This window comes from Boleophthalmus pectinirostris, unplaced genomic scaffold (genome assembly GCF_026225935.1).
Source record: "Boleophthalmus pectinirostris isolate CB_2022bp ecotype Guang Dong unplaced genomic scaffold, ASM2622593v1 HiC_scaffold_17, whole genome shotgun sequence".
Taxonomy (NCBI): domain Eukaryota; kingdom Metazoa; phylum Chordata; class Actinopteri; order Gobiiformes; family Gobiidae; genus Boleophthalmus; species Boleophthalmus pectinirostris.
This window is the reverse complement of record NW_026571115.1, coordinates 30,535,031-30,559,929: the sequence shown is the minus strand read 5'-3', so window position 1 is coordinate 30,559,929 and position 24,899 is coordinate 30,535,031. Positions and strand designations below refer to the sequence as shown.

At 40.6% G+C, this 24,899-nt stretch overlaps 1 protein-coding gene across 1 annotated transcript in view; it reads right to left on the bottom strand.

The window, feature by feature from the left end:
• The window catches only part of cacna1ia (calcium voltage-gated channel subunit alpha1 Ia), a 493,137-nt gene that overhangs the window by 678 nt on the left and 467,560 nt on the right, over positions 1-24,899 (bottom strand). Inside the window, exons 34-36 of the mRNA XM_055153099.1 lie at positions 7,219-7,353; positions 314-500; positions 18-241 (exon numbers count right to left, since the gene is read on the bottom strand). Coding sequence (XP_055009074.1) covers positions 18-241; positions 314-500; positions 7,219-7,353 — 546 coding nt within the window. The remainder of the gene's footprint in view (positions 1-17; positions 242-313; positions 501-7,218; positions 7,354-24,899) is intronic.

Below are 24,899 nucleotides of genomic sequence, written 5' to 3'. Positions count from 1 at the left end.
AATCCTCTCTGTGATACCTGTGTGCTGAGCTTCTTGGTACGGGCCCCTGGAGAGCGCAGAGAGGCCCAGGAGCGCGGGGACGTGAGCCGGAGGCCCCTGGTCAGCCTGAGGCTGCAGCTGCGCGGGGGCCCAGGAGGAGCCGTGGGGTGGAAGAACTCTGTGGGGAGGTGAAGGAGAGGCCAGAACCCACTGGCCCCTCCCTCACTGCTCCTGTCTTTGTTACTGGAACTGGAGACTCGTCCTGCAGGTGAACAGAAGAATATAAAAGTATCTGTATCTAAAGTGAGTGCAGTGTCTGCAGAGCTCCTCTCACCAGGGCTGCTGTGGGGCGAGTTTGTCACTCCTTCATTAGTCTGAGCCTCTGCCTCCTGGAGCTCTGTGTCTGTCTCAGAGCACAGTCCTGAACCCTGGGCCTGAGTCTGGACCAGGGCCTGAGCCTGCTGGACCCTCCCCCCTCCGGCCTCCTCCGAGCTGGGGGAGCCACTCACACTCAAGCAGCCCTAAAGAGAAAGACAAAGAAGACAAAGTTATAACATCTGGAGGCGAGCAGAGGCCAGACACTCTGCCAGGAAACTTACATAAAATGAGTTTATATTTCAAATGGATTGCACTAATTTAATCTGATAATAGTTCTGTATTATTAGTTTTATTTGTTTATTTTGATGAGTGTTCTTTTGAGAGTATATTCATTCCATTACTGTACAAATGTTGTCCCTTTAACTTGTTGCATTCTTGTCCTTCTGCTCCGTGTCCAAATTGCCAAACGCTCTTATCCTTTTTACTCAGAACAATGGCCGACAAATCCAAAGCGTGACCTTGTATCCCTCCAACCCCCTCTCCTCCTCTTCTTCATCCCTCTCTCTCTCCGTCCCTCTCTGTCCTCCCTCGTTCATCTAATGAGCCAAGCCTGCCCACTGCACAGGGCTTATCGGACTGCCCAGAACCAAGGAGTCCTGCCCCCAATACAGCCGGGATATGTCAGGCTATAGAGCAGATGATAAGAAGAGAGGGAGGGAGAGAGGGCAAAGAAGAGAGGAGGAAGATAGATGAGGAAAAACTGTGGAGAGTAATGGAGGGTCATGAAGGAGAAAGAAAAACTGAGAAGAGATAGAGAGAACACACAAATTTTTACTTTTTTGAGGCTTTTTACCATGTTATAATGCTTTTAGTAGTATTGTATTTTTCAAACTATAAGGCGAACTTAAAATCCTTTAATTTTCTCAAAAATCGACAGTGCGCCTTATAATCTGGTGCACCTTATGTATTAATTCTGGTTGTGCTTAATGACCTCGAACCCATTTTATGCGGTACACGGCGCTCAAAAGTCTGTCAGAATGTTTTAGTACGACTTTGGTGAGCTACTGAGCTTGATGGATTGTAGGAGCATTACTGTTATCGTAGTCAGGAGCCTCACGGAGTAAAGGGCAAAATGTAGTTCTGCATTGGCATTTATGACATCAATGAAATGCTACGGAAAATATATGTCCATTCATATATACGGTCTGTGTGTACGACCTGCAGACGTATAATCTCTGAAAAGTTTCACATGAACCATCTCCAACACGACTGAAGCAAAGAACAGAATCACCATCAGCAGAACACCCCTCTGTCACAGAAAGAACACTCATATTCCACTGAGTCGTGTCCTTTAGTCCGAAAGAAGCTGAACCACGTCAACGCACAAGGAGTGAGCTGAAAATTAGCCATGTGGTTTTAAGTTTTGTTTCTGTAAAATGTAAACAAATGCGCTCAAAGCTGCATTAAACGTATTATTACTCAATGCACTCGTCAAAAGTTTTAGAACACCACACTTTTTCCAGATTTTTACTGTTTACTGTTGACTAGGGATGGGCATGATTAGTCGATTAATCGATAATTGATCATTAAGAATTTCATCGATTACGTTCATTTTAATCGACAAACCGAATGTAGGTTCCTGTGCGTAGCGTAGGGTGACCAAACAGGGGTCTGTACATGTGTCTCTCTATACTCAGAAGGAGCAAGCAGTCGGTCAGTCTGCAATGTAGTGAAGCACAAATGCGTATTTAACGATGACTTGTACAAGAAATTCTTTCTTTCGCTTTTTGTTCTGGTCGGGACAAGTGTGAGGCCATGTGCACATATGTTTCGGTGTCCAGTGGGAAAAAGCTTTGCCAGGTGAGAGTAGCTCAATGTCGATGACGAGTCCCACCTCCCTCCCCCCGTACGGTGTCCTGGTTTTGACAAACGCAAATATGGTCACACTAACCTGTATTCAACTGAGTCATGTCTTTTATTCCAACAGAAATTGAACCGCATCAGTTACACAAGAGCTGTAGTTTTTATCTTTGCTTAGTTTATGCAAATTAGCGATGCGGTTTTAAGTTTCGTTTCTGTGAGAGTTGCACAAAACTGAATTAAACACATTATAATCTCAAAAGGGCAAGAGTTGTTACGGTTTATATGTTGTAAAGTTGAATTTATTTATGCTTATTTATGCAGATTAATAGTGCAGATAATAATAATAATGATGATCATTTAAATATAAAAAAACGTTAATGATTAATAGATAATCGATCGTTAATTCTTCCGACAATCAATTAAGAAAATTTCATCAAATGCCCATCCCTACTGTTGACCGAAACGTATTCTAAACTTTTGATTCATGAAAGTGTCCACCTTTGGCAGATATAACAGCTGAACACACTCGTGGCTCGTTCTTTTTACAATAAAAATCAAATATGCCCGGCCGTCCACGATCGCTTGGCGCTGTCTCTCTGTCTTGGTGAATGCGTGTTTCTTCTTCTCTCATCCACTGCTCCCACGCAGCTCGCACTTTAACTTTATAACAGCCTTGAGTTTAAAGTTTGCATTGTAAGCGTGTCTCTTGACAGGTGCATTTTGATATTAAAAGGAATCACAGTTTGTATTAATCAACCCAAAACATGCTACATAAGTCTCCAGGAAGAGCAGTTGATAGTCAAGGTCAGTTAAACACAATCAATCAACGAACCTGCCCAGGGACTACAGGTGGAAATTTGCACTGATGCTACAACCGGGTACAATGCATCTCTCCTGTTAAGGTTAATGTAAAAATTGTGCGCTGTCCCTGTCTCAAATAAAATAAATAAATAAATAACTCAGCGATGCTCCTGACTACAGTAGCCGTAATGCTGCAAGTGGTGCGGCTTTGTAGTTTACTAAAGTCGTACTAAGACATCCGAAAACCACACACAGTCGTTTTTTGATGAAATTAAAGGCTTTTAAGTGCGCCCTATAGTGCGGAAAATACGGTATTTCCTCTGGAAGGTCTTCTGTCACATTTGGTGTACAAAGCAGTAGCGTCTCAGAGATACATCGCTTCTTTCACGACACACTCACAAGCGCTTATATGCAGAAATGTTGACATATGGCCAGTTTTGTTCCGTCATAGACAAAACTCCTCCTACGCAGCACAAAGCATCACCAAATTTGTGATGTGATCAACAAACACATGGCCCGATTAGCGTCGCATTCACAGAGGAAAAGGACCTCCACTGTTTACTTTCTAAATGTTAATTCTTGTTGCTGACGGTAGAGGGTGGAAAGAGGGAGAAAGAGAGAAGAGGAGAGAAAGAAGGCGAGAGATAAGAGGGAGAGAATAGGTAGAGGAGAGAGAGGGGAAGAGAAACGGTAAAAGAAAGAAAGAGAAGATAGGAGAGACAGGAGGCGAGTGTGTGAGCAAAGGAGAGGATATGTAAAGGAAAGAGTGAGTGAGAGTGAGTGAGAGGAGGAGGGCGAGGAAGAAAAAAGGAATGAGAAGAGAAGGACGGAGAGAAAAAAAGGGAGCCAAAGGGATGTTTAAGGACAGTTCAGTTTCCTGAGGGGGTAAAAGAGAAACAGAGAGAGTCCATAAAGGAGAAGAAAAAAGGTAGAAGCGCGAGGGAGCGTAAAGGAGTTTAAATATCACGAGCGCACACCAGATTTATTCATGAGGTCTGAAGAGGCTTTTCAAACACATGATATTTACCGCAGATATCCACCAGGACAAGATAAAGCAGTGGAGAGGATTCAAGGATTATACTCAAAGTCATGTAAGCCCCAAACGCTATTTTGAAGTCTTTGGTTTGAGGAACCTAATGGGACTGTTCTTTTATGTATCTAGAAAGAACATGGCATCAGCAAAATGTGCAACAGTAGAAAGCCCCACCTGCCACTAGGGGACCTCAAAATGTGTAACTCCAATCGCTTAGTCTTACTTGTCTCCTCAGAGCCAACAGGACTTTCTCTGCTGGCTATAGTGATATTACACTAACTAGTTTATTGTATAATAGCAAAGTATTTTATCATCAAGTTTTAGATTTTTATATCTACACTTCTTTCACAAACAGTATAATCTATATATGAAGAAGTCATGTTTACTACAGTGTCAGATGTGGTGTTGTTTTGGTGGTAACATGTTCAGAATAGGGATGGGCATTCGATTAAACTTTCTTAATCGATCGTTGGGAGAATTAACGATCGATTATCGATTAATCATTAACATTTTTATATTAAAATGATCACCATTATTATTACTATCTGCACTACTAATCTGCATAAATAAATTCAACTTTACGACATACAAACCGTAATCACTCTAGAGTCACATCAGCCCGTTTGACATTATAATGTGTTTAATGCAGGTTTACGCAACTCTCACAGAAACAAAACTTAAAACCGCATGGCTCATTTGCATAAACTAAGTGAAGAAAAAAAACAGCTCTTGTGCGCTGATGTGGTTCAGCTTCTGTTGGACTAAAGGACACGACTCAGTGGATTATAGGTTAGGGTTGCGTTTGTCAAAACCAGGACATCGACATTGAGCTACTCTCACCTGGCAAAGCTTTTTCATGTTTTTCAGTGTCCTGGTGCTTCGAGGTCCCTGACACCACCACTGAATACTAAAACATATGTGCCTGCTTTGTACACTGTGCACATGGCCTCACACTTCTCTCGAACGGGATGGAAATTTCTTGTACAAATCATCGTTAAAAGTGCATTTGCGCTTTGGCATGTTGCAGGCTGACCGACTGTGTCTGCTTGCTCCTTCTGAGTGCAGAGAGCTATGAGAGTTGCTCAATTTAATGGCCCAATGAAAGGTTGCATCACTTTATAAAAAAAAAAAAAAACCCGGACGACCAGGACAGGACGTGGAAAACGGACGTTTGGTCACCCTATAGCTGCTACGCACAGCAACCTACATTCAGTTTGTCAATTAAAAATTAACGTAATCGACGAAATTCTTAATGATTAATTATCGATTAATCAACTAATCCTGCCCATCCCTAGTTCAGAAATGCCCTCTCTTTCCTTGGGTCTTCTGTCTGCAAGCTGCAGGTTAAAACTGTCCAATCAGATTGTCCCTTTGCAGTTGATTGACAGGCAGACACCAGCACTTCTGTATTGGCTTAGTTCCGCCTCCAGGTGAGCTGTGTGCTCAGCGCTGGGCCCGGCTCTGTCCTGTCATGACTGGAGAGGCCAACTGGCATCTGATTGTTGGTCTGAGTGACTAGTTTGTTTCACTTCTGGCAGTGATTTTAAAAAACGCATTTAGGCTATTAAAAAAAATAAATAATAAATTAAAAGTCTCCTGTTCTATTTTAAGTGAATATTAAAGTAATGAGGGCGGCAGTAGCTCGGTTGGTAGAGCGTTTGCCCACTGATGTGAACGTTGGTTGTTTGAATCCCACACTTAACATAAACATCATTGGTTGAGTGGTTAGATCCACTGACCCAAATGTTGAGCTGGTGTGAATCCAGCACCCACAGATGAATGCTGTTGTTGTGTCCTTGGGCAAGACACTTAACCCACCTTGCCCCCAGTGCCTGTGTGCACTGGTGTATGAATGTGTGAGTGAATGGATGAGTGGTTCCTTGTTGTAAAGCGCTTTGAGCCTTTGTTACATGCAAACATTTGTGTGTGTTTTGTGTACCGCTGTCTCCTCTGCCCTGTCTGTTCAGGCGCTGTGGGCGGGACCTGACTCTGATTGGCCACCTAGCAGCCAATCAGGTTGGTGAGGACAATTTAAAAAGGTCTGTGTGCTGCTGTTCTCTTGTGTGCTACCTCTGCTAGTCAGGTGTTGTTTGGTTGGGAGGTTGGTTTAGGTAAGTGGGATCCCTATACACCTTGCACCACGTAGTTTTTCTTTGTTAGACACACTCACAGTTGGGTAAGTTACTTTAAAACTGTAATGTGTTATTTATGACTTGTTACTGTCATTTCAAAGTAATTTGTTACATTACAATATTACTGTGTTTAAAATGTAAAATATTACACGACTATTCCAGCACTTTAACTTACTTTCACCAAAATAACTGTGAAGATGCTGAACGTTTGTGCCGTATGTGGACTGAACCAGGATTAAACCAGGACTGAACCAGAACTAAACAAGGACTAAACCTGGACTAAAGCAAAACTGAACCAGAGCTGAACCCGGACTGAACCAGGACTAAACCAGAACTGAACCAGGACTAAACTAGGTCTAAACCAGGACTAAACCAGAGCTGAACCAGGACTGAACCAGGTCTAAACCAGGTCTAAACCAGGACTAAACAAGGTCTAAACCAGGACCAAACCAGGACTAATCTTGGACTAGAACTTGGAATCTAGGACCGCCCCTGAGAGAACCCCGAGCCCGTGGAACAGGGTGTCTGCAAGGCGCGATCGGATTTCACTCGAGTAGACGGGCGCGTCTCTGGCGTTTCATCGCTGCTGATATCGCTGTAATTTTAGCGAATTTGTATGAAGAAAAAGCAATGCATTACAGTAATTTGTTACTTTAATAACGCGTTACTCCCAACCCTGGACACACTAGTTTTATCGGTTGTTGTTACCCTTGTTGTTTTGAAGTATCCAAGTTCTCTTTTTTGGATCAGATAGTTCTAGGCATTTTGATTTCTTTACTTTTGTCACCTAGTTTTCACTTAGTTATATTTTCGTTTCTTTTATTTGGCACAACTGGCACACTCCTCCTCCCACCAACCTTTTGTTTTTTTTTTTTTGTATACATTTTGGTGAATTTCATAACGGTATAATCTAATTTTTTCCTGTTTTATAACAATTGTGTCCCTTGTTGGATATAGGGGACATAACGGCCTTGAAGGTGGAAAAGTAATAAAATAAAATAAATGTTTACCGCTTTGTTTGACTGTCAAATGTCTCTAGGATGTACTCAGATCAGTCGGCCTCCACATATCCCCTGTCCCCCGTCCTCTCACCTGCACATGTGAGGAGATGAGGGGGTCCGCCGTGGTCCCGTCCAGGCTCAGCTCATCGGCCAGAGGGGGGGAAGAAGACTTGTCCGACAGCTGCTCCGACTTGAGCGAGGCCTGCTCGATCTCCGCCATCTTGATCTGCTGCTGGGGACAGAGCCTCTCATAGTTATTCAGATCACCACGTCGCCATGGGAACAGTGGTATAAGCAGCGGTTCACTACAAAATAAGTATATTGAGTTCAAACAACTTAAATGCAGAGAGTAGATTGAGTAATTTTGAGCATTACACTGCAAAAATAGTATCTGCACGAGTTGAAATGAACGTGTCAGAAGAGTTAACGTGATTTGAGTCTCGAGTTTTGACTTGTTTAGATGATTTACAAATGAAAACTGTATTAATGCAATTTCTAAGTTCTTTCAATACACATAAGTAACGAGTAATGTATTGAAACAAGTTAGAAATGTGTTGAAATAATAAAAATAATAGTAAAAATAAAGTAAATGAATCTAAATTATTTCAACTTGAAACTCATTTAAACATAAGACATTCTGCAGTAAATTAATGCACAGACAAGACATAAACAATCTGACCTGCTTCACAATATTTCAGACTTATTTAAAACATTTTAACTTAAAGCTGCACTATGTTACTTTTCTGGTGGTGGACACAACCTGCTTGTTTCCATAAAGACATTTTGCTTCGCCTGGAATGATCCACAGTGGCATTAAACTTTAATATCTCCATGGAGATAAGCAGGCGATGGCACCGAGGGGGATTACATGGCAGATCTGTGGCGAGAGGCTCTCCATTTATTGTATTTATTATTATTTTTCACCAGTACTGCAGTGGAAATTGAATAAATGTAAGACAAGTTTAATGCCATAATACAGAGGTGTCAAACTCAAATTCACAGAGGCCAAAATTAAAAACTCGGACACTAAGTTGTGGGCCAAACTAAATATTTTCTGAAAAATTTCAACAACATCTGCATGTTTTCTCTTCTTTCGAGATATGTAATGTTAAATCTCTTCTTATTAAAATAAATGTTTAATAATAGTTTTGCTTAAACATTTAATCTATAACAAGCAAGATATTAAAATAATAACATTTTTAATAAATAATGTCTCTATAGTTTATCTGATTTGATCTCGCGGGCCAAATATAATTATATGGTGGGCCAAATTTGGCACCTGGGCCTGATTTTGACATGTCTGCCATAATACAACTGAGTGTACGCTGCTCTTCCAGAAAAGTAACATAGTACAGCTTTAATAAATATGTGTAAAAAGTGATAGAAAATTATAATTGGGAAAAAAAAAAAAAAAAATCATCATAAATATAAGCGAGTCAAAACTACTCAAACCAACATTAAAGCTGCACTGAGTAACTTTCCTGGTGCACGGTCCCCCACTTTGTCTCCATGGATACGCTATTGTGTTAACCTGCAATGTCACACAATATGGCATTAACAGGCCCGATCTGTGGAGAGGCGAGCCCGCTCAGAGTAAGATTGCAAGTTTTTTGATATATATATACGCCGGCTTTGGTCATGTTTAATGCCATATTGTGTAACATTCCAGGCAAGTAAATAAGATCTCCACGGAGACAAGCAGAGAGCCAGAAAGGTTACGCGGTACACCTTTACTCTCCCAAGTCATTTGAACTCACAGACATATTTTGCAGTGTAACAAAACCAAGTGCTCTAAAATGCATTACTTTTACATTCTACTTATATACTACGACTACTACTACTACTACTACTTCTACTACTAATACTACTACTACTTTATTCTTTGTTCAGACTATATAATGTCTTAAGAAATCAACAATAGCATCTGCAGACATCTCATTCTCTCCTGCAGTTTTTTGGGCCAGAGATAAACAAGGCAAAACAAAACCTCCAGCGCCCGGACACGCTTCGGCAAACGCGGACAATTCAAAGTGGAACCTGTTTGTGAAGAAAACAGCATAAGGGTAAAAGAAGGGTAAGTACATGGAGAGCTTTTCGCAGTCTCATCAACACTCCCAGCAGCGGCGTCCAAACTCACAAAGAGATGTATACTGTGAAGGATGACTGCATATTAAAGGTCCTATATTATGCTTTTTTCTTTTATGTTATCATTTTTCTTCTCGTAAAAACTTTGTTATAATGCATTTGTAACCTGGATTGGAGTGGTGGGTTTGTCGTTTTTTTCTTTATACAAATTAACTAAAATCACCGAGATAGCAGGGGTGAAACGCCATCGTTAAGGTTCTGAATCTTGGGACGGGTCCGGAGGTGCGCCCGTGTAGACCGTCAGGGGGCCGCAGGTGAAAGGACCGACGCAGAACTCCACGCTCCACGGGGGCGAAGAGCAGCTGACGCCTGATCTTGTTTCGCGGACTCCCTGCTCCACGGGCTCAGGGTTCTCTCAGGGGCGGTCCTAGATTCCAACTCCTAGTCCAAGTTCTAGTTTGGTCCTGGTTCAGTCCTGGTTCAGTCTGGGTTCAGTCCGGGTTTAGCCCTGGTTTAGACCTAGTTTAGACCTGGTTTAGTCCTGGTTCAGTCCGGGTTCAGCCCTGGTTTAGACCTAGTTTAGACCTAGTTTAGTCCTGGTTCAGTCCTGCTTCAGCTCTGGTTTAGTCCTGATATAGACCTAGTTTAGTCCTGGTTCAGTCCGGGTTCAGTCCGGGTTCAGCCCTGGTTTAGACCTAGTTTAGTCCTGGTTCAGTCCTGCTTCAACTCTGGTTTAGTCCTGATATAGACCTAGTTTAGTCCTGGTTCAGTCCGGGTTCAGCCCTGGTTTAGACCTAGTTTAGTCCTGGTTCAGTCCTGCTTCAACTCTGGTTTAGTCCTGATATAGACCTAGTTTAGTCCTGGTTCAGTCCGGGTTCAGTCCGGGTTCAGCCCTGGTTTAGACCTAGTTTAGACCTAGTTTAGTCCTGGTTCAGTCCTGCTTCAGCTCTGGTTTAGTCCTGATATAGACCTGGTTCAGTCCTGGTTTAGTCCTAACTTAGTCCTGGTTTAGACCTGGTTTAGTCTTTGTTTAGTCTTGGTTTAGTCCTGGTTCAGTCCTTGGTTCAGGCCTGGTTTAGAGCTTGTTTTAGACCTGGTTCAATCCTGGTTCAGCTCTGGTTTAGTCCTGGTATAGACCTGGTTTAGTCCTGGTTCAGTCCGGGTTCAGTCCGGGTTCAGCCCTGGTTTAGACCTAGTTTAGTCCTGGTTCAGCCCTGGTTTAGACCTAGTTTAGTCCTGGTTCAGTCCTGCTTCAGCTCTGGTTTAGTCCTGATATAGACCTGGTTCAGTCCTGGTTTAGTCCTAACTTAGTCCTGGTTTAGACCTGGTTTAGTCCTTGTTCAGTCCTGGTTTAGTCTTGATTTAGACCTGGTTTAGACCTGGTTTAGTCTTGGTTTAGTCCTGTTTCAGTCCTTGGTTCAGGCCTGGTTTAGAGCTTGTTTTAGACCTGGTTCAATCCTGGTTCAGCTCTGGTTTAGTCCTGGTATAGACCTGGTTCAGTCCTGGTTTAGTCCTAACTTAGTCCTGGTTTAGACCTGGTTTAGACCTGGTTTAATCCTGGTTCAGTCCTTGGTTCAGGCCTGGTTTAGACCTTGTTTTAGACCTGGTTCAATCCTGGTTCAGCTCTGGTTTAGTCCTGATATAGACCTAGTTTAGTCCTGGTTCAGTCCGGGTTCAGTCCGGGTTCAGCCCTGGTTTAGACCTAGTTTAGACCTAGTTTAGTCCTGGTTCAGTCCTGCTTCAGCTCTGGTTTAGTCCTGATATAGACCTGGTTCAGTCCTGGTTTAGTCCTAACTTAGTCCTGGTTTAGACCTGGTTTAGTCTTTGTTTAGTCTTGGTTTAGTCCTGGTTCAGTCCTTGGTTCAGGCCTGGTTTAGAGCTTGTTTTAGACCTGGTTCAATCCTGGTTCAGCTCTGGTTTAGTCCTGGTATAGACCTGGTTTAGTCCTGGTTCAGTCCGGGTTCAGCCCTGGTTTAGACCTAGTTTAGTCCTGGTTCAGTCCTGCTTCAGCTCTGGTTTAGTCCTGATATAGACCTGGTTCAGTCCTGGTTTAGTCCTAACTTAGTCCTGGTTTAGACTTGGTTTAGTCCTTGTTCATTCCTGGTTTAGTCTTGATTTAGACCTGGTTTAGACCTGGTTTAGTCTTTGTTTAGTCTTGGTTTAGTCCTGGTTCAGTCCTTGGTTCAGGCCTGGTTTAGAGCTTGTTTTAGACCTGGTTCAATCCTGGTTCAGCTCTGGTTTAGTCCTGGTATAGACCTGGTTTAGTCCTGATTCAGTCCTGGTTCAGTTCTGGTTTAGTCCTGGTCCATTTTCGCACAGTTATTTTGATGAGAATAACTTAAAGTGCTGCAATCTAACAAGTCATAAATAACACATTACAGGTTTGAAGTAACTTGCCCAACAGTGATTATAAACAATGTCAAAATCTCGTCTTGTCTCGTTCTCGTTAATTCAGTCTCGCGTCTCGTTTCGTCTCGTGGAAATTGTATGAAAATGAAGAACAGTTTGGTCTTTAGCTGTTTTCCATACACATACTTTAAATTATACAAAAAGCAATTAGGGGATGTCCTAATTAAGCTTGATAAGATTAAATTATGCATGATATAGGACCTTTACGTGTTGTGGTGACTATGGAAGCACATGCAGCATCCATTCTGTATACAGCTAAAAGAAAATAAATCCAGAGTTTTTTTCATCCAGGCTGAGTTTACGAAGCACCAAATTAATAAAATCCTCCAAAACCCTCCGATAGCAACAACATACGGTAATATACGGGCTTAAAGCTGCTCTATGTAACTTTTCTGATGGACGTCCCTGCACCTGCTTGTCTCCATGGTGACGCTGAAGCCTGGAATTTTCCACAGTATTGCAATAAAGTTAAACGAAATCTACTCACAGTAAAAATGTGTGTCTTTTTAGTAATGAAAACATATGATTGAATAAATAAATATATAAATAAATATGACTTTAACGCCATATTGTGGAAGATTTCAGGTAAAAAGGTAACACTAAAGATCTTCATAGCGACAAGCAGAGGTAGATATCAGGAAAGTTACAACGTGCGCCGTTAACATTATGACCAACGTGTTTTAGAGAGGTTTGCATGGAGAAGAGAAATTTTTAAAAAGTCGAATTGATATGCAAAAAAAAAAAAAAAAGATTGCGAACTAGATAAAAGCAAAAACACAAACTCTTGAGAAAGTATATTGTTAGAGTGTAAACATACAAAAAAATAAAACATACCCGGAGTTGTGTTTTGTTTCATTCACACACGTTTGAGTAACTCTTTGTTATTAGTCTGTCTACATCTCCAAAACTCAACTCCTCTGTTCCAAATTGTGATGTCACGAAGCGGTATTTTTCAAGTTAACAGCACTTTTTACCTTTTGTTCAGTAGAGATTTTCAATTCCAGAGCTGAAATCATCCGAATGATTCTGGTGATGCTGTATGGAGTTTAAAAACACTTTGGATCACTTCTTGTCTTGTATCACAAACAGACCTGGAGTTGTGTTTTGTTTCATTCACACATGTTTAACACATAAACCAGCAGATTTATGTTATTACGTTCGTTTATCCATCCGACTCAGAGCCCATTTTCCTTGAATGGTGCAACTCAGAACTCGGAAGAGTTTAAAGGAGACCGAGGAAAGTTTCCCGAGATTGAATCCAAAATTACCTGTGCCCGGTGTCACTTTTAAGTATTTTAAGTAAGTTTTCATTGTGTTTGGAAACTTTGGTGGTTTAAATGACAGTTTCAGTCACTTGTATTACTGCAGTACTTTACTGCGTCTGTATCACTGCCTGTGGGTTTGGTAGTCGGTGTCGCCAATGGTTTTAGCCCATTTCGTGTAAGTTAATGTGCCAAAATGATCGACTACCAAGCGACACCAAGGCTTTCGCTTCACTTATATACTGAATTATACTATTTATGCTGAATTCTTCCTTGAGGTTATGTAGTTGAAGCACAGACTTTTTTTTCTATTTTTTTTTATTTTGGAGCGCCTGTTACTCGGCCAATACTAAAGCAACAACAGCTTTCCCGTTACTGTCCATGTTTTTCTCTGAGTTGGACCCATGAAACATAATAAAACTGTTCAAGCGTGGTCGTGACGTCATATCCGAGATCCGAGCAGGAGATGGATGGATAAATAAACGCAGCATTAGACTGAGCTCTTCTCTCAAACAGAAAACAGAAAACTGTATTCCCTTTTGTGATATCGTGCTCCGATGTGTTTTTAAACTCCATACAACTTCACTTGAATCATTGGGATAATTTCCACTCTGGAATTGCCAATCTCTACAGAACAAAAGGTAAAAGGTAACTGTTAACTTGAAAACCAGCACTTCATGACAGCATTTTGAGCTTTGAAGATGTGGACAGACTAATAATAAACCAGGGGTGTCAAACTCATTTTGGTCCGGGGGCCGTATCCAACCTAATTTGATCCCAAAGGGGTCGGATCAGAAAACTCATGGCATATAAACCCCAAAAATAACAATAAGTTCAAATATTTGTGCAGAGAAATGCAAATCTATTACAGAAATCTTTTTTTAATTGATGAACTCTTTCTTTTACAAAATATTATAATATTATGAACAACCTGAAACTTTAAGAAAAATGCAATTTCAACACAATGTTTTAACTTGTATGCAAAAAGGAATAAGTCAATTTTTCTTGGAAAATCCTGCAATCTGCGTCCACTTTTCTCATTTTGGACATTCTGCTGATGAGGGTGTCATGGTCAACAGTCAAAACGATCGTCCTTTAAGAGCGTTTGGAAAGAGACAAGTCTTCATTTGTGCTGCTCTGGTGGGAGGGGCCACGTACAGAGACGCTGGAGATTCTGCTATGTTAAGCACCGCAGAAAATTACCAAGATTTTAACAGAAAATATAATTAAAATACTTTAGTAAAAAATCAGCCAAGGCCAAAGGTCTTGGACGGCCGGATCTGGCCCCCAGGCCGTATGTTTGACACCCCTGTAATAAAGAGTTACTCAAACATGTGCAAATGAAACAAAAAACAACTCCAGGTCTGTTTTTGACAAGGTAACAACATTCAGACATGGCTAAAAGCTCACAAGAGTCGATTTTGTGTAATATTTAACATTAAACATTTAAAATAAGTCACTGTTATAACAAAAGCAGGATTGGGAAAGTCTATTGTTCGCATGCGTTCAAAACAATACAATTCATTTTCTTTCACCAAAATTCACAAAACATAATTCTCGAAAACGTAATCTAATTAAAGACAATGGGTTGTTGTTAAGACTTTGAAGCTTTTCGCACTGTTTGGGCTCAAATTAAAACGTCCAGGTTGGGGGCTTTTAAGTGGAAAACCGTGAAGTGATCAGAACACAAATGGCGGCCGCTTTGATGGAGTCATTGTCGGACATTATTGGTTAATGGTCCACACGGGGCGTTCTGGTCTTTACAAAACATGTCGCTGAACTGAAATTTTCCGCTAATAAAAATATTAAAAATGGGTTAATGAAAAGATCCCGTTGTGCGTTGGAATGACACAAATCTTTGAGGTTTTAAAGCTCCCATTTTACGCAATTTTCTGATTTATGTCATGTTTTCTTGTCACAAACATACCTGGAGTTGTGTTTTCTTCCGTTCACACATTTTGAACACACAAATCCTGCATATTTAGGAGTTCTGAGTGTGTGGAAAACACTCTGTTCCACCTTGTGATGTCATGCGGTGATACATCAAGCGCTACACTGTGTTTATAAACTCCACATACTTTCACAAGAATCGTTTGGATGATTTCAGCTCTGGAATTGGCAATCTCTACTAAACTAAAAGGTAAAAAAAAAAAAAATGCTGAGAACTTGCAAACTACCACTGCATGACATCATGAGGTGGAACAGAGAGTATTGAGGTTTAGAGATGTAGACAAACTAATAATAAAGAGTTATGCAAACATGTGTGAATGAAACAAAGCCCAACTCCAGGCATGTTTTTGAGAAGGTGGCAACATTCTTAAAGGTGCATTGTGTAACTTTTCCGGTGAAGAGTCCGTCGCCTGCTTGTTTCTATGGATATTCATTGCTCTGTCTGGACATTAAAGGGCCCGTCTCATGCAAAATCAACTTTTCAGACCTTTCAACCTTCTAAGAGTGATGTGTGGGCCTTGTATATGTAGCTGAAGTGGTTTTTAGATTGATTCTGCATTTTTTTTAACAAATTGCAGCGTGTTTCTGAGACCCTCCCACATGACAATGAACTAAATCTGCTACAAAGATGACGCGGCAGATACACCTATGACACGTTTGATGTAGCAGAAAGCACTTCGCACCCGACCCCCTCCACCGCTCCACTACCTCCGCCCCAACTCCGCCCCGCATCGGCTGATAATTCCCACATGAACACCTAAACAAAAGCGACAGCATGAGGTAATTGCTCTACACTGCAGTGAACACGATATAATAAGTTTATCTACTAGTGTTTATTAATACTTTACCAATCAGTAATGTTCAGCTGATGTCGACGCAGTGCTTGTGATTCATGCACCTCAAAGTCCTCGTCCAATTCCGGGTCCAACACATGCGGCTGAACGCGCTGTATCTCCATGATGAGTAAAAGTTTATTCCTACCACTATCAGGGTGCACGCCTGTCTCCCCCTCCCTCCCTGAGATGGCGGAGGAAGGGCGGCTCACTCAGAGTCTAAATCACATTTGGAGGGCGGAGCCTGTGCTTTCTCAGGACGGGCGGGGGGATGAGCAATAGTCTGTCTTTCATAGTTCCTGGTCTGTGACTGTCTCCAAGAAATCAGTAAGATTTCATAACTATTGTGCAATGGATGTTCCAAAACCCAAATTGTGCTTGTTTATGTGCAGAAGATACAATGTGAAAAGAGTTATTTTGCATGAGATGGGCCCTTTAAACAATTCTACCTTACATCTATTCAATTACAGTTTTACAGCTCAAAAATATCTAGAAAAACAGGTGTTCTGACTGTGAGTGAGGTTGCCTCTCCACAGATCTGACCTGTAACTTGATCTGGTTTGGTCTCCATGAAGATAGAAAGGTTTAATGCCACATCCCAGACAAAGCAATAACATCTCCATGGATAAAAACATTTGACGGGCCCTCCGCCAGAAAAGTCACACAATGCATCAAACATAACTATAGCTGATTTTTTTGTTATGTACTTTTGCATTTTCAATCTCCCCAAGACTTAAAGACACTCTGTTCCAAAAGCTGATGTCACAAGGTGGGGCCCTACGTCTCCACTCTGCGCTCCTCCTTGTTTGTTTTTTTAACATACACTTGGCTATGATAATATTTTGCATTTGAGTTGATTTGATTTTTTAATTGCCTTGCTTCATTCTGGCTCTGCTTCATCTCTTTTGTCAGGTTTATCAGCAGGTAACTTGGCGCATATGTTTTTTCCTTTGGAGTTAAACGATCGCGCTGTGAGACTTGGGTATGCCAATTTTTGCTCCACGGTTTTATCTGCACATTTAATTTAATTGAACGAATTAGTAAAAAAGAATACGCTATGTTTAAAGGCGCAATATGCCATTTTTCTGATGTAGGGTTCAGTGGAGTTTGCCTGGAAATTACTAAATTACAGGTGTTATTATTGCAAAAAAAAAAAAAAACAATAATTAAAAATGAATTCATAACTTTAAACAATTCTCTCTTACATATATATTTATATTTTACAGCTCAAAAACATCAACAAAAGCAGGCATTCTGACTGTGAGCCCCTGTCGTCAGATGTTTGCAATCAGAAGCACCAGGTTGTAATCCAGGCAGTTCTGAGTGATGTCACCAACTACGCAACATTGCAGAGGCCACTGGAGGCAGAACTAACTTAAATTTATGCATTTTTGACAATCACACTGCAAATTTACATAGTTTGTCATTTTTTTGGACAATTTTAGTGCAAAGAAAAGTAGATAATGCTATTCAAACACCATATAAAGAGTTTGAGGGGTTGCCTATCCACAGATCTGACCTTTAACTTGGCTTTTCGTCTCCATAGAAATAGACAAATTGCCTTATTGTGCACGTTTAATGGTCCTATATTACACAAAATTGACTCTTGTGAGCTTTAAGTCGTGTTATAATCAGTGATGCCAGTAACGCTTTACTGTAGTCTGACTACTTTTTTCAGAAACAAGTCGTCTAACGCAGTGCTATTTCCACACCAGTAGTCAGATTTAAATTATTTATCTAATACACTGTGCATTACTATTTTTGCATTTCAGGGCGACGTAGGTTATTTATTTATTTTTATTTTTTGGCGAAGTGGGTTATGTGACCCCAAAGATCGTATAAATCAGGGGTGGGCAAACTTTTTGACTCGTGGGCCACAAAAGGTTTTAAAATTTGACAAAAGGGCCGGACCAAGAGCAGATGGATGGAGTTTTTTTGGTAATCCACCTCATAAGAGAAAAAAATAACATGGGATATGTAGAAAATATATCCTGTGTTATTGAAATATTCCATAATTGAAAATCATTACAAAGCTCTACAACAAAATGTCTGTCTTTCAAGTCCCACAGTATTTACAGTACTATTTATTGAAATGACTTTAAAAACACTGAATATTATTATTGTCATTATTATTCAAGTTCGGCGGGCCGGATTAAAACGATAAGACGGCCGCATATGGACCCCGGGCCTTAGTTTGTCCACCCCTGGAATAAATCGTCTCTGGCGACACGTTTCCTGTGGTTATGTCATCTCCGCTCCGCCATGAGTCAGATGTAAACAATGGAGGGAGAGAGGGAAGCCTTTTGCAGCTGGAAATACAAACATTATTTTGAATTTATTTCAGCTAAGGATGGCAACATAAAGGTTCGTTGTTCACTCTGTGTTGGCGACAGTGTTGTCTGCCTTCAAAAAAGGGATGGGGTTACTTTATTAGCTGCTGAAAGTAACTAATAAAGTAACTTGCAATCTAATTTAGTTACTTTTAAAAGCAAGTAGTCAGTAACTTAAAGGTTGTATGGAGGATTTTTTTTGTTTGTTTCAAATTGTCAATGACAGTTCAAAATAGAATTATAGAGATGCAGCAGCCTTGTAATCATGATGACCACAAAAAAAAAAAAGGAATGAAAATCCATCAACTGTGGATGTGGTGGGGCAGATAAACATCAGCCAATAGATAACAAGGCTAAATATTTATCTATTGGCTGTTGGGCTGTCAATCAAACTTCCTATGTTTCTAGTGTCACTGACTTGCTGGCGCGCAGGGATTACATGGATTATGTTCGCCTCTCACGCACTGATGCCATTTACTCAACCAGCACAGCGGTACTTGGCGTCTTTTTTGAACTGTAGCTTCCTCTCAGTTTGCACAAAGTTTATTGTAATGGTAGACAAGAATTCACGACCAGTTTGCCGCAAAAGAAAGCCTGTTTTTGACGTTGCGGAAAGAAGAAGAGAAGGGGAAAAGGAGCGAAGCACAACATTTGAAAAAGAACAAACAGTCGCTGCATTTCTCTTTCTTTGGAAAATCTTCTATACAACCTTTGTCACAAGTCACTTTTTAAAGAAACAATCAGTAGTAAGTAGTCAGATTACTATTTCAAAGTAACTATGGCAACACTGGTTATAATGTCGTTACCTCATTAAAAACTGACCTGGAGTTGTGTTTTATTTCATTCACACATTTCAGTAACCTTTTATTTTTAGTCTGTCTACATCCCCAAAGCTCAAAATAGTCTGTTCCAACTTGTGATGTCATGAAGCGGTAGTGTTCTAGTTAACTTTAAGCTGCCTTTAACCTTTTGTTCATGAGCGATTGGCAATTCCAAAGCTGAAATCATCCAAATGATTGTAGTGAAAGTGTATGGAGTGTGAATAAAACAAAACACAACTCCAGGTATGTTTGAAACAAGGAAACAACACTATAACAGACCACAAAATAGACTATTATAGGCCCTTTAACAATAAAATAAGTCTGTTTTTGCAAATAAGCTCTTCACAATAGTTTCTGAAGTGCCCCGAATAAGCTGAAGTGGAAAATAAAAGTGCAGTGCATAAAGGAGCAAAAGAGGAAAAGAAAATACTAAGGAAATCCAATGGTTTGAGACTGGATGATAGCTCTATTTTTCTTCCCTAAGTGAGAGAGACAGAGGGGGCTGTAGGAAGTGATTTATCGCTGATATGAAGCACTAAATTGCCGACCATTGAGCTGAGAAAAGAAGGAGAGTGGAGAGAAAGAAGAGAGCGGAGGAGGGGCAAGTACTGTACATGGGTTTTAAGTAAGTTTCACTGCACTGCAAAAAATGTCTCTGTATCTACATAAGTTGAAGTGACTTGAACACAATAATAGAACATTATTGAATTTTCCACACTGTAGTATACTTGTTTTCGATATATATTTATTTTTGTATCTTTTCTGGTGGAGGGTCCGTCCAGTGCTCTTCTCCATCTCCATGAAAATGTTATTGCTTTGTCTGGAATGTTTCACAGTACGGTATTAAACCTTTCGATCTTCATGGAAACCAAATCAGACCAAGTTACAGATACAGTTTCAGACCTGTGGAGAAGTAACCCTGCAGTCAGAATGCTAGTTTTCTCTGTAGTATTTTTGTGCAATAAATCTATTTAATGTCCCTACTGTGGAATATTCCTAGCCTGATTCATCAGCCGGTTTCACTTCGTTGAAGCCGTCTGACCTCACAGTGTTAGGATTTGTTCGCTCGACAGTAGGCGGGTACTTTTTATCATTTAACCAGTCGCTGCTATTTGGTCAAGACGTATGTAATGCGCCGCTAACGAGGCTAACTGGAATATTAAGCTTTTCCCAAATTCTGTAGGAAGAAGGGAAATAACGTCTTTCCTCTTGATGAAATTCACCAAACATTCTCTTTGTTCCGGCTTTAAATCCTCGATCTCGGGAATCATTGACGCACTTCCTGGGTTTTGGCAAACCGTCTACTGTATTTTGATTCCTGACCTAGTCACTGGAGAGAAATGAAATTGAGCGGAGGCACTAGGTGGCATCAGTCTGGCTAGAATATTCCAGGCAGAGCAATGACATATCCGTAGAAACAAGTGGGAGATGGTCCGTTCATAATAAAAGTTACACAATACACATTTAATTATATTCAAAGTATTTCTGAAATTCTAGTTAGATTGGATATAAAGTGGGTCTTCACACCTAAACTCCGCCCGCAACCACATTTCAAATAGAGCTAACAATCAAGGCAGTTCTGTGTGATGTCACCAACTACTGGACATTGCAGAAGCCACTGAAGGCAGAACTAACTTAGACTTAGATGTGATGAAGAAAAAAAGAGCGCTTCACTGGGTCATAAAAAAATTAAAAATAGCAGTACAGATGCTCTACGAGGGTAAAACTAGTAATCTTAACAGAAAGTTACCCTTACTGAAAAATGTAAACGTGGGCAAGGTACAAACCCGAGACACTCCGACACTCACATGAAGGGACGCCAACGTGTTTCGACCTGCAAGATGGTCTTTGACAGAGCGTACCTTTTTCAGTAAGGGTAACTTTCTATTTCTAAGATTAGATTTAAGTGTTTTTGACAATCATGTTGTAAATTTACCTAGTCTGCACTAAATTTGTCCAAAAAATGACAAAGAAAAGTAGATAATGCTATTCAAACACCATATCCAGAGTTTAGTAGCAAAAAAAAAACCCCGTAGATTTAGTGTTTAATTGTAATTGTTAAATAATCTGGATTTTTTTTATTGCTTATTTAATTTCTCCAGCAGTTCTAGGACATTGTGTTGGAATTTCTTTGTGGGACAAATAAAGGCTCTCTTATCTTCTCTGACTATATTATTTCTTTCATATTTTTAAAGCCAAGAATGATATAACAATTCCACCAGAACAGCCTGCTGTCAGTGTTACATCCCAGTGACCAATAACTGTGATTTAAGTGCTTGAAAGAATAAAATTAATTAAGTTAGAAAGTCATTTTAACTTATATAAATATTATTTTTTTGCAGTGAGCTCTTTTCTTGTGGATAATGAACTTGGAACAAAGCAGAGAGAAGATGTATCACAGCAGCGAGAGCAGCCAGATTCTACAAGATCAGCAAAAAGCTTGGTGAGCAAAAAGAGAAAATAAAATTACGAACATACAATTATACAAATAATGAATAAATATGGGGGGGAACAGCCTATTGCAATAATATTTTGAGCTGACATTCAAAAATCACCAACAACATCAAGTAACACAGGAAAAACAACTATAAGCTCATGGGTACACGGCAGGGGTGTACAGTGTCCCCTGCTAATTTTGCCAGCCCTGATAAACCTGTGTAATCAAGTTATAGTTATACTTTTATACTATACTATTTTATTAATTGTTAAATGTTATATGGACTATGAAAACATGAGAACTTTTATAAGAGACCACACCATTATTTAATGAAAAAAATCCAAAATAGAATAAACTATTTGTAATTTTTATCAGTAAGACAACTTGTGGTATTATCTTATTAGGTCTTGAAGGGGTATTATATTCTATGAGGGCTATTACATTCCTTTTGTCCCACCCAGAATTGTGGGTCTGTTGTGTTCTGGTTGCAGGATCTAGAGGCTGCCTGTCTATATTATGGGGTTGACTACAATTCCCTCTCCACCCCGGCTGCTAGTCTTGTTGATTATGTCTGTACTGTCTTTTTGTTGTATGTGCTGATGTTGCAGAGGGGTTTCTTTTTTCTTTATTTGCTGATTCCAGATAGTTAGTGACTCAGATTCGAGATGGTTAGTATAAGTTTCCAGATTCCAGATAGTTGTGAAAAAGATAGCTATGTCTAGGGCAGTATAGTGGCGCAGTATGCAGTGATAGCGCACCCCCTCACCCACCCCCCATCCCCTGAACAATATTTCCAGTGGCACTGAAAACTCTCTCCGATGATGCACTTGTTGCGCAGATGCACATGTACTTTGGTTGACGTGTGGATATAGCGTGTGTAGCGTGGAAGAAGTAACATTTGGCTTTGGAACAAGTGCAGCCGCATCTCTCCAGCTGTCACTGTGGCAGCTCGGGTCAGAGTCCTGCACCAGGTCTAAGGAGAATGCACATGGAGCAGGGTGTCTGCAAAGCACAATCTGTTGTGTGTATTTCCGTGTGGCGCAGAACGGCAGTGGTCCTTTTGCCTGCGGTCACCCGATGGACTTTGCGGGCGCGCCTTAATCCTGGATTAGTCCTGGGTTATCACGGGCACGAGCAGTAACGGGTGGAATGTTAACAGGTCCGGGCAGGTGCGGGTCTTTAAAAATAGACCTGTGCAGGTCCTGGGCCAGGTCATGTTGGTCACGTGTGGTGATCGCGGTGGCCCAACATCCACTGCGGTGGGCCTCTTAGTACTGGTGATTCATTTTTGCGGAAATTGTGACAGCCCTAGCTATGTCAGATTCTAGATATTTAGTTGTAATAATAAAAAAAAAAAAAAAAAAGATAAGATAGGATAGGATAAGATAAGATAAAAAGATAATTATGTCACAGATAATCTCAAGACCAAACTGTTTAGTTTAGCTTTGTATATATTTTGATCACCTTTTATTGTTTAGAAAATGTTATATTTGCAGATAACAACGTATCAACATAAATTTCACTTTCGTTTTTGATGCCCCCTCTTGCTCCCTGCGCTAAGTCACTCCTCCTACAGAACACCATCAGTGAGTGTGTATTCTGCTAAATGAAACTACTGTACATCGCATCAGGTTTGTGAAGTCGTAGTGTGTTGTTTTCTATCAGGCTTTTGTGTATTTATGGAAAATTCTCACGCAGTGGCATGGGTGACGTAGGAGAGATTATCCAAAACATGCATGGATGGATCTAAAACTTCTTCAGGCATGATTTTGGTGAGAGAACAACATTATAACATGGCAGACAGCTTCAGAAAGTCGATTTTGCACCCCATGTTTAACTTAAATTATAAACTGGGACAAAATTGCGCATTCTTTGTACTTTTTTTCCCTTTTTTTTCTAAATTTTGATATCAGTGAGCAGTGGTCCAAAAATATTTATCTTCCACGGTCGGGGAACTGCACCATTTATTTGGATCCCGTGGTTTGGAAAGCAACACGAGATTCATAGATTGTATCAGGGTGACAAAATTAGCAGTGTGCCGTATGCCGCTTCTGAGAGTGAATATGCCCAGGCTACGTACACAAAGAGGAACATTTCATTTTCACAAACAGAACTCCGGCAGGTCCGATCGATGACGAAGAGATCAATCGTGCTTTTGGGTTAGAACAAGCACAGAGTCTGCACAGTACAAACCCGACTGCCTTTCCACACCCGTTTTCAATGATCCCAAGCTTACTCGTACATACACAACATGAATATAGATGTCTGTTAAAACTACTTGAAATAAGAATATTGTTTGAATGGTTTTATTTATGCCCAAATCGAGAACAGATACTTTTTATTTCAAGTACTTTTAATGCATGTGGATAAAAAAGCTGTATGTAACTATGAGCGATACCAGGCGTGCTTGAATATATATTTTTTATCCCATTTTCCTTGTGTCTCTGGTCCCCCCTCCAAAAAAAATCCCACTTTTTTTCATAAAATTCACATTATCACAGAATGCCAATGTCTTATACTCCAGATAGTATTTCAAAAAGCAGCTATAAAAAAAATAATAATTATGTTATAGCCTAAACATTTAAAAGGGTGTTTTGTTGGATGAGAAGCAACTGCCAGCGACAGACAAGGGCTGCGTTCAGACTGCAGGGGTTAATGCTCAATTCGGATTTTTTTGTGAAATCAGATTTTTTTTGCGAGGTTGTTCATATTTCCAATTAAATGCGACTTGTATGGCTATGTTCAGACTGCAGCCTGAAGTGACCCAAATCAGATTTTTTGGCCTCTATGCTCCCGTATTTGAGTCTGAAAGACACAGATCTGATTTTTTCAAATGTGACTCAGACCACTTGGATATGTGCTCCTAAAACCGATACATATCCGATCTTTTGACATGCGACTTCAGTCTGAACGGTCAGGCCGCATTCATCCCACCTACACGTCAGGCTCGGAGTCTCATCAATGGAGGGAAAGCGAGGTTAGTGAGTTCATTCATATTTGGGAGGGATCGATGTATTCAGCCCAAATCGGAGGGGCCTTATCAGAACCAGGCTTTTTTTTTTTAAATCACATGTCCTCCAATGATCATGTGGGACACTTGGGGCGTTTAAAGTTCACACTGGAGATCACATACAAGTAACGACTTCACAAAAAAATCAGTTTTCACAAAAATATCTGAATTGAGCGTTAAGCCCTGCAGTCTGAACGTAGCCTAAGTGATCTCCAGTGTGAACTTTAAACGCCCCAAAAGTGTCCCGCATGCGCATTGGAGGACACGACGACGTTACACGCAGCGATTGTGCTCAGTGTTTACGGAAGTCGCCTAAACGTTGGGCTTGTCTCCCAAAATACGGTCCAGTTCTTAGTAAAATGGACAGGTTACACGCCCACGGCCACTCCATTTGTTTGAGTCTTTAGCCTCCTTGAATTTGGCTCGCAGGCTCTTTACTTTTTGTCAACATTGAAGCCAGGACCATCTGTAGCCGCGCTCGGATATTTCTTTGACAATCATTTCAAAAACCGCCCAGTTCTGATAAGACTCCTCCAATTTGGCCCGAATACATTAGATCCCCCAAATATTAATGAACTCTCTAACGTCGCTTTCCCTTCATTGACAAGACTTCGAGCCTGACGTGTAGGTGGGAT